The sequence below is a fragment of the Bubalus bubalis genome, chromosome 15 (genome assembly GCF_019923935.1).
Source record: "Bubalus bubalis isolate 160015118507 breed Murrah chromosome 15, NDDB_SH_1, whole genome shotgun sequence".
NCBI lineage: Eukaryota > Metazoa > Chordata > Mammalia > Artiodactyla > Bovidae > Bubalus > Bubalus bubalis.
This window is the reverse complement of record NC_059171.1, coordinates 37,600,189-37,610,844: the sequence shown is the minus strand read 5'-3', so window position 1 is coordinate 37,610,844 and position 10,656 is coordinate 37,600,189. Positions and strand designations below refer to the sequence as shown.

Genomic DNA, 10,656 nt, shown 5'->3' with positions numbered 1-10,656 from the left:
CGTAGAATTATCAGGAGTGCTGATCTTCATTTGTCGCTTTCCCCTGGGCCTTCATCCCCTGGAGGAGGGCATAGCATCCCACTTCGGTGTTCTTGCCTGGAGAATCCCGTGGACAAGGAGCCTGGAGGGCTACAGTCCACAGCGTAGCAAAAAGTCGGATAAGACTGAGCACGCACACACGCATGGGGCAGGTGCTTTGAATGTGTTTTCTCATTCAGTCCTTACAAACCATGAGGCAGACTCTATGCTTATCTCTGTTTTACAGATTTGGAAGTTAAGGCTTAGAAAAGTCAAGTAACCTACCCAACATGGTCCTGTGGTGAAAGGTGGTGCTGCCTCGTCTCTGCCTCCTGTCGACCATCCATGGAAGCCATCAGGCAGTGGCTGGCCAGAAGGGCAGTATCAGCTGGTGGTTCTGTAAACGAGGCTCCTGTGTTAAGCAACATCTAGAAAAACATTTGCTTCTTTATCTTGGAGCATTTTCCTAACCCTAGAAGTAATGAGACTGTGTGATAAGGGAGGAGAAACCCCTACTGCGATTGTCTAGGAGCCTGTAGGTGAAAAGGGGAAATTATGAGATAAGTAGGGGAATAGATCAAAACACCTACATTTAAATCTTGAATTTTTAAACCTCGTTTCTAGTTGTATGCTTTGGGACAGGACATGGAAACGGTTTGAACCTTAGTCTCCTCAGGAATAAAATCCAAATAATTACACCCAACCTGCACAATTCTGGTGAGAGCTAAAAACAGAGTGATTAGCTCAGGCCTGTGGTGGAGAAGATCCACAGAACTGGTCATTGTTCTCACTGACACCTAGCACATGCTGAGGCATGCATTAGCTGCAGTTCATGGTTAGAAAAATTCAAATACTAGAGTTTCTCCAGGTCTTAGAGCAGAAATTTAAGCAGAGTTAGACTGCATGATCTTTATATTTATAATACCTTATTTATTACTTCTCTCAAAATTTAGAACTTCATTATTTTGATGAAACATACATTGTTGGGACTGGGAAGCTAAAAACTACATTTCCCAGCTTACCCAAAATTAGTGGTCTCAATGTGATGTAGGTTTTGCCTATCAAATGTACTCATGCATGGCTTGGATAAGTGAACAAAAACAGTGACAACAGAGGCAGTAGCATGCAAGTATTGGGGAAATAGAAAAACCAAATTCCCTGCCAACTTAGAGATTCTCTCCTCAAAAGTAGAAAAGAGAAAACTTTTGTTGTTGAAGAAGCCTGAACCAAAATGTGGTATGAATTATAGGTGATCTGGTAGGAGATTGCAAAGAGAGAAAGGAATCTTACCTTTTATAAAGCCAAGCAGATACACCCTGTTCCATCCATCTTCTCAAGATAATCAGCCCTGGACAGCACCATTTATCACTCATAGTTGGTCCTAATTTCACTTGGTAATTGGGGCAACCACCTGTCTTTGCTCACTGCCTTTATCAAAGGAAAAATAAATTTCTCCTATCATTATGACAGAAGGTAGGTTTGTAACCTGGAGCCAGGGCCCAGCTGAAGTTGGGCTCCTACCCTCCCACCAAAACTGAGAGAAGGGCGTTTTCCTCCTTGATGCTTACATTTCAAAGAGTTGGTTTCCAGGTCTTTGTGGAAATATTCCTGTATTATAAAATTGGCAAGAGGCATATCGAGTTTTTAAAAAAGAGTTACAAATATTTCAATGAATGGGAGGAACTACATGTTTTCTAAAGTAAAAGCTCTAAGAAAAGGAAGAGAGAGAAATGCTTCACTTTTTACAGGGGAAAGAATTAATTTTTTTCCCTTATTTTTAATTTATATTTGCCCTTATGTAAGTCATTACGCATCCATGGTCCAGAGGCCAACATTTCAGTGGTGGCTTTCCATTCTTTGATCCCAATCAACAGTTATAGGAAATACTCTTTCCTCATATTGTGGCTAAGATGATGGTCTAGTTGAGAGTGCAGCTTCTTGACTTGCCAGCTTCCTGATGATGACAGTTAGCAGTCCTTTGCTGGGCTGGTTCTGCAGGGTTGATCTACAGCATCCTGGATCTTGTACATCCACCATTTCCAGTGAGCTTATATGCACCAAAGTCAAGATATTAAATCCCTTTCCCCTTAAGTACCCGAAGTGGTGTCTGTTTTCTACAAATAAACTCCACCTAATATAAAATCTAATAAAAAATACTTCATCTAATGAGCCACAACTCTGTTTTAGGTGAAACTTCTTTAAGATTATTAGTTTAAACAGGAGATGTCCAGAATTTGATACTTAGATGATTTTACTATTGCAGTTAATACTCTAACATAGGTAAATACCTGTTAAGTTTTGATCATTTTATGGATAGTATAAAACAAATGAGACTTAAGTGTGTTCTTAATTAGTTTGGGAAACTTAAAAGGCAAATTTCCTTTGCAGGGATTTTCTTTTTTCTTTTAATTCTTTCTTCTCTTCTTCTTCTTTTTTTTTTCTCCTTCATGTAATAAAAGAAATGCAATTTTTGAGTTAGGTAGTCCAAAACACAGTGAGATTTAAAAATAGAAGGGATATGACCTACTTGGGATGTTCTCTTTCCCAAATTTTAAGAAACAATCCTGTTTCATGTAATATTCAGTTCTCCCTACTGTTGTAGGTCAGTCTTCTCATCAACAAGTAAAGGGTGACTGTCTTTGCCTTGAATCTGTGCTGACCTTATCATTTGCATTGGCTAGCGGAATGTGACAGAAATGATCACAAATTCTCATCTAGCCCTTAAGTTAGTTAGTGTTAGTCACTCAGTTGTGTCCAATGTTTTGTGACCCTGTAGACTGTAGCCCACCAGGCTCACCTGTCCATGGAATTCTCCAGGCAAGGATACTGGAGTGAGTTGCCATTCCCTTCTCCAGGGGATCTTTCTGACCCAGGAATCAAACCTGAGTCTCCTCCACTTCAGGTAGATTCTTTACTGTCTGAGCCATCAGGGAAGTCACAAGGGTCCTGACAAATTCTACTTTTGCTTTTTTGGAAGTCAGTCCCTTTTAAAGAAGTCTGACAATCTTGGTGAAGAAAAAAGGCACTTGGGAAGAGCTCCAGGGATGTGAGACTATGAAGGGCAACACCCAGCCCCCAGCAGTTCCAACTGGTTTCTGAGGTGCCAGACGTCTCTACGTCTTTCAATCTGCTGGCCCTTCCCTGGAAAGACATTCACTCTCTCTTTTCCTAACTCTATCTGCCCTTTTAGACACCATTCAAGTGTCACTAGTTGTAGATCTTTCAGAGAAGCATGAAAATGTAATAATCATCGCCCAGTTCTTCCAGGGATCCTAGCCTGGTGGTGAAGTGAGAGAAATGGGAAAGGGTTTGCTTATAATTAAAATCATTTTCTATGTATTTATTATTTAATAAATGATTATTAGTTGCTAGTTCTACTAGTGCAAAATACTGAGTTCAGTCGCTCAGTCGTGTCCGACTCCTTGCAACCCCATGAATCGCAGCACTCCAGGCCTCCCTGTGCATCACCAACTCCTGGAGTTCACTCAGACTCATGTCCATCGAGTCAGTGATGCCATCCAGCCATCTCATCCTCTGTCGTCCCCTTCTCCTCCTGCCCCCAATCCCTCCCAGCATCAGAGTCTTTCCCAATGAGTCAACTCTTCGCATGAGGTGGCCAAAGTACTGGAGTTTCAGCTTTAGCATCATTCCTTCCAAAGAACACCCAGGACTGATCTCCTTCAGAATGGACTGGTTGGATCTCCTTGCAGTCCAAGGGACTCTCAAGAGTCTTCTCCAACACCACAGTTTAAAAGTATCAGTTCTTCGGCGCTCAGCCTTCTTCACAGTCCAACTCTCACATCCATACATGACCACTGGAAAAACCATAGCCTTGACTAGACGGACCTTTGTTGGCAAAGTAATGTCTCTGCTTTTGAATACGCTATCTAGGTTGGTCATAACTTTCCTTCCAAGGAGTAAGCGTCTTTTAATTTCATGGCTGCAGTCACCATCTACAGTGATTTTGGAGCCCAGAAAAATAAAGTCTGATACTGTTTCCACTGTTTCCCCATCTATTTCCCATGAAGTGATGGGACCGGATGCCATGATCTTCGTTTTCTGAATGTTGAGCTTTAAGCCAACTTTTTCACTCTCCACTTTCACTTTCATCAAGAGGCTTTTTAGTTCCTCTTCACTTTCTGCCATAAGGGTGGTGTCATCTGCATATCTGAGGTTATTGATATTTCTCCCGGCAATCTTGATTCCAGCTTGTGCTTCTTCCAGCCCAGCATTTCTCATGATGTACTCTGCACATAAGTTAAATAAGCAGGGTGACAATATACAGCCTTGACGTACTCCTTTTCATATTTGGAACCAGTCTGTTGTTCCATGTCCAGTTCTAACTGTTGCTTCCTGACCTGCATACAAATTTCTCAAGAGGCAGATCAGGTGGTCTGGTATTCCCATCTCTTTCAGAATTTTCCACAGTTTATTGTGATCCACACAGTCAAAGGCTTTGGCATAGTCAATAAAGCAGAAATAGATGTTTTTCTGGAACTCTCTTGCTTTTTCGATGATCCAGCAGATGTTGGCAATTTGATCTCTGGTTCCTCTGCCTTTTCTAAAAGCAGCTTGAACATCAGGAAGTTCACGGTTCACATATTGCTAAAGCCTGGCTTGGAGAATTTTGAGCATTACTTTACTAGCGTGTGAGATGAGTGCAATTGTGTGGTAGTTTGAGCATTCTTTGGCATTGCCTTTCTTTGGGATTGGAATGAAAACTGACCTTTTCCAGTCCTGTGGCCACTGGTGAGTTTTCCAAATTTGCTGGCATATTGAGTGCAGCACTTTCACAGCATCATTTTTCAGGATTTGAAATAGTTCAAGTGGAATTCTATCACCTCCACTAGCTTTGCTCTCAGTGATGCTTTCTAAGGCCCACTTGACTTCACATTCCAGGATGTCTGGCTCTAGGTCAGTGATCACACCATCGTGATTATCTGGGTCGTGATACAACTAAATATTAGTCGTTATATAGGAATAGATGTTATATATTGTAATGGGGGGCAGGAGGAGAAGGGGACGACAGAGGATGAGATGGCTGGATGGCATCACTGACTCGATGGACGTGAGTCTGAGTGAACTCCGGGAGTTGGTGATGGATAGGGAGGCCTGGCGTGCTGCGATTCATGGGGTCGCAAAGAGTCAGACACGACTGAGCGACTGATCTGATCTGATGTATGGATGTGAGAGTTGGACTGGGAAGAAGGCTGAGTGCCAAAGAATTGATGCTTTTGAACTGTGGTGTTGGAGAAGACTCTTGAGAGTCCCTTGGACTGCAAAGAGATCCAACCAGTCCATTCTAAAGGAGATCAGCCCTGGGATTTCTTTGGAAGGAATGATGCTAAAGCTGAAACTCCGGTACTTTGGCCACCTCATGTGAAGAGTTGACTCATTGGAAAAGACTCTGATGCTGGGAGGGATTGGGGGCAAGAGGAGAAGGGGACGACAGAGGATGAGATGGCTGGATGGAATCACTGACTCGATGGACATGAGTCTGAGTGAACTCCGGGAGTTGGTGATGGACAGGGAGGCCTGGCGTGCTGTGATTCATGGTGTCGCAAAGGGTCGGACACGACTGAGCGACTGATCTGATCTGATTGTAATGTAGTGAATTATGTATAGGAAATTTAGATAGTTAATATTTGAAATATATTAATAGTAATACATTTATGTTTGATACATAGAAATAATGATTTCATAATACTTGTTATTACAAAGAGAGTTTCCCAGGTGATAAAGAATCTGTCTGCCAAGGCAGGAGATGCAGGTTGGATTACTGGGTTGGGAAGATCCCCTGGAGAAGGAAATGGCAACCCACTCTAGTATTCTTGCCTGGGAAATTCCATGGACAGAAGAGCCTTGCAGGCTATAGTCCATGGGGTTGCAAATAGTTGGACATGACTGAGCACACACACACACACACACACACACATTATTACAAATAGTACTTTACCTCTTAACCATAGTAATAGGTATTTAGTAAATAACAGTAATTATTGAGAGCTAAAGTGCTAAATTGGAGAAGGCAATGGCATCCCACTCCAGTACTCTTGCCTTGAAAATCCCATGGACAGAGGAGCCTGGTGGGCTGCAGTCCATAGGGTCGCTAAGAGTCGGACACGACTGAGCGACTTCCCTTTCACTTTTCACTTTCATGCATTGGAGAAGGAAATGGCAACCCACTCCAGTGTTCTTGCCTGGAGAATCCCAGGGACGGGGGAGCCTGGTGGGCTGCCGTCTACGGGGTTGCACAGAGTCGGACTCGACTGAAGCGACTTAGCAGCAAAGTGCTAAATATTATAAAACAATGAATACTATTTAGACAGTTAATATTACTTGTAATTGTACAAAATATTTATTTTCTGTAGCTCTATTTACAAACCCAAAATTCACAGATAATTCACTTCAATTCTAAAATATCATGCTTTATTAGTAATGTAAAATTTCAGCTTTCGTTAGCCAACATCTGAAGTTTCGTGCTGAAATTCCTGTACGTTAGTTTGAAGCAGCTTCTGTTTATACTGTCTAGGACTTTTCAAAAGATTTTATAGCCAACAAAGGAGCACAATTATATTAATACAGCATAAGTTAGCCCCCTACCATGGTATATCTTAGTATAAAGGTTAAACAGCTCTTGTATAACTGATACAACACAGAAATAAAGTCAGGGGAAAAGCAGGAACACTGTCTCATGCAATCTTACTGGATCATCACTTGGTTCTTCATGCCTTTGTAAACAGATGTCATATACCATGCCTCTCAATGATCATAGTATTTACAGAAATAATGACATGTCAGTAAGGAATATCCCTACTTCTGATTTCTCCTGTCTGTTTCTAGCTGAACGTCGATGCTGTTCTCACTGAGTCCATTTGCCAACCAGGAAGCCTGCTCCTGCTGGCAATAAAGAGATGAGTGCAAACTCAGTGAGCTAATTATGCCAAGGATCAAGTCTTCCTGAACTTCCCACCAAAGTGCTCTTGTATTTTTTTTTTTTTAGTTATTTTTGATTCTCTAACTCACTAGAAGAATAGATGTTAATATTAGTAAGATATTTTAAATTCCACTACCCACTCCAGTGTTCTTGCCTGGAGAATCCCAGGGACAGCTGAGCCTGGTGGGCGTCCGTCTATGGGGTCGGGGTCGCACAGAGTCAGACACGACTGAGTGACTTAGCAGCAGCAGCAGCAGCCTCCAAGAAAATGTTTCCTTGCTAGGCCAATAGAAAATCCAGTAATGTGCTTAGTCGCTTAGTTGTGCCTGACTCTTTGTGACCCTGTGAATTGTTTGTTTTAAGACACAGAAAGATTCAAACTAGGGGAGGTAAGTTGGGAAGGGAGGCAGCAATCATTTACGGCATTAGAAGAAAAAAATTTTAAAGAATATACACCATGATCAATTGGGAATTATTCCTGGAATGCAAGGATGATTCAACATTGTTGTTATTGTTTAGTTGCTAAGTCGTGTCTGGCTCTTTGTGTCCTCATGGACTGTGGCACGCCAGGTTCCTCTGTCCATGTATAACTGAGGAGTTCTTCAAATAGCTTCCATGCAGAATTAAGAGTTTATGAAAGGTTAAGTAATAAATACAAGCTAATTTGAAACTTATATATATATATATTTATTATTACAATTCAACATGACCACAAAAACTATATGCAATCTAGTCCACAAAACTTTTTTAGGGAAAAGTATTTTATCATGAAAAGTATTTTTTTTTTTTTAGAGTGAACTGTACTTTAATTTACTGGCATTGTCAATCTATGAACAAGACAGGTATTATTATTATTTTTTTTTTTTCCATGAAGGGAGATGGTTTCCAATCTGCTATAATACGTGCCCACAGCTTCACCTTGAACATGCAGCATTCAGGCTGTACTCAGGGTAAATTATTCCTTTTTCACTTTCACAATTTTTATGGTGCTGCCAGAAGTCTTCATGGCGTTTGCTTTGAATTCAGTCTTCAGCGCATCTCTGACTGCTTTTGCACAGATTTGGGAGTACCGGATGTAGCTGAGTCCAGCCTGTCGCCAGTACGCCACCATGATATCGCGAGAGGGGGCGCGTCGGGCGGAATCGCGAAGATCTGTCAATGTCGGCTCCCATGAAAAGTATTTTTATCATTAAAAAATTGCTGGTCCATGGTAATATTCAAAAGCAGATCACCTAGCTTATTTTATTATCATTTTTAAACTCTCAAAAAACTGCACATCCTCTGATTGCCTGCACTCAGAGTGGACGACTCCTGCCCCATCCTTGGTGGCCACTAAGGGATTTTACGATTCAGCATATAAAGGCATAAAATCCCTTAGTAGCAAAAAATATGGGACAGTGAGAGTGATCCACTGTGAGTGTGGGCAATAATGAGATATGTTGTCTAAGGAGAGCTTAAAAATCAGCGAGGTGGTCTACATTTGAATATTACCATGGATGAGCCACTAAAAAAAAAAAAAAAAAAAACAACTTCATGATCAAATACCCTTCCTTAAAATAACCTTTTGTGGTCTAGATCCTATAGGTTTTATGGTTAGGTTGAGTTTTAATAATACATATATTTTAAATTAGCTTGTGTTTATTACTCATCCTTTCATAAACACTTAATTCTGCGTGGAAGTTATTTGAAGAATTGCTCAGTCATACACTTGGTCTCCTACACACATGCAGATTCACGTATGTGTATTCAATTTTGCGGGTATGGTTGTGATGTTTTGAGTTCACATTGGGTACAATTTGTCTCTCTGCATATCCCTCAGTATAAATAATAAAAGATAATATAGTTTTTCTTTTTTGTGTGCTTAGAATCAGGAGAATGCAAATTAAGACTAAAAGGAGATAACACTAAACCCCACAAGAATAACTAGAATTTAAAATAACTGAGGATGCCAAGTGTTGACAGGGTGCAGAACACTGCAGGATAGCTTTGAGAAAATTATTTTTTATCTATAAGAGTTAAACATATTCATACTCTATGGCCCAGCAGTTATATCCCCAGGTAAATATTTAACAAAAATGCAAATAAAAAAGATAGTATAGAATACTGGAAACAATATCATTTGTAACTGGAAACATTTCAAAGAGTTGAATCAATAAACAAATTGTAGTAGATTTATACAATAGAAAAACACACAGTAACAAAGGAAATACTGCTTTTCTCAAAACCTGGATGAATCTCATAAATATAACGTTGATCTATGAAAACCTTATACAAAATGACATATAATTTATAATTCCACTTAAATAAAATTCGAAAACAGGAAAAACTGTTCGGTGGTGTTAAAATTAGGGGCAATTAGGGCAGCTTAAATATGGTGTGGAAGGGGCATGAAGGTGCTTTCTGAGGTTGTAGGAATGTTCAATTTTTGACCTAGCTGGTATGCACATGGGTGTATGCCCTTTGTGGTAGATCAGTAAATTGTATCTTTATGATCTGTATACCCTTTTGCGTGTATAATTCAACAAAATTTTTATTGAAAAACAGCTAACCATTAAGATATTATTGACAGATCTCACAGGCATTGCATTTTAGGGATATGATATACAATCTGATATGCGTAGACTCATGAATTTAGCTGTAACACATACAGATGAAGTTCCCTTTAAGAAAACCTGAAACAAAGAAATCCATATTTACAAGAAAAATAAATGAAGAGCAGTGTTATTTATATAGTATTCAATGCACCCTTTAAGAAATGACTCTCTCTCTTTCTTGGTGCATTGAAAAGTAGTGTGATTTTCAAATATTTCATTTTAACACCCAGAAAGAAGTCTAGGTAATTTTTTAAAGTTCTCTAAGTATTCCACCTTCCACCTCCCATCTATATGTTTCTCTTCCCTGCATATTTATCATGTGTGTGCTCAGTCATATCTGATTCTTTGAGACCCTGCCAGGCTCCTCTGTCCATGAAATTTTCCAGGGAAGAATACTAGGGAGGGTTGTCATCTTCTACTCCAGGGGATCTTCCCGACCCTGGGATCAAACCCACATCTCTTGTGTCTCTTGCATTGGCAGGTGGATTCTTTACAGTAAGTGCCACCTAGGAAACCCTGCATATTTATATTATGAAACCCTAATAAAATATCATCATCATCTTTAGTATCATCATCATCATTATCATTATTATTTCATTCCTTAACAGCAACGAAGAGCTTTTTTGGATTGTGCATAAGCATCAGAGTTTAAGAAGGTAGATATAAGACTCACATTGCACATGAGCCAAGCAGGCTCAGACTGGCTGTAAGATTTTCATCATATCCCACTGCTTATATGAGATGAAGCTGCACTATAGTCTGGTAGTCTGTTCATTGGTCCTTGATTGCAGACTTAGTCAAGTGCCTTCGTTGAGAGCCACTGAGACCAATATGGTCCAAAAGAGAGAAACAGAAAGAAACAGAGAGAGAGATGTAAGGAAGGAGAGAGTGGGGGAGGAAGGAGAGGTTGGACGAAGGGAAGGAGAAAGAAAATCAAGTGGAAAAAGTCAAAATACAATATCAGAAGCATATTTGGTACTCAAGTATTAACCAGAGTCTGGAGCATTCATCTTGGAAAGCTGGCAGTTCTAGGCAGCTCCCCAGGCTTGGCAGTGGGAACCATGATACAGAAACAATCTGGTCTTTGTGCTGCTGCTGAATTGACTC

At 40.3% G+C, this 10,656-nt stretch overlaps 1 protein-coding gene across 1 annotated transcript; it reads right to left on the bottom strand.

The window, feature by feature from the left end:
• Nucleotides 1-7,824: 7,824 nt before the first annotated feature.
• Nucleotides 7,825-8,082, bottom strand: LOC102409435 (ATP synthase subunit epsilon, mitochondrial). Its single transcript, XM_006068046.4, has one exon. The coding sequence runs from the start codon at nt 8,064-8,066 to the stop codon at nt 7,911-7,913; it is 156 nt and encodes a 51-aa protein (XP_006068108.1). The 5' UTR covers nt 8,067-8,082; the 3' UTR covers nt 7,825-7,910.
• Between the last annotated feature and the right edge of the window lie 2,574 nt (nt 8,083-10,656).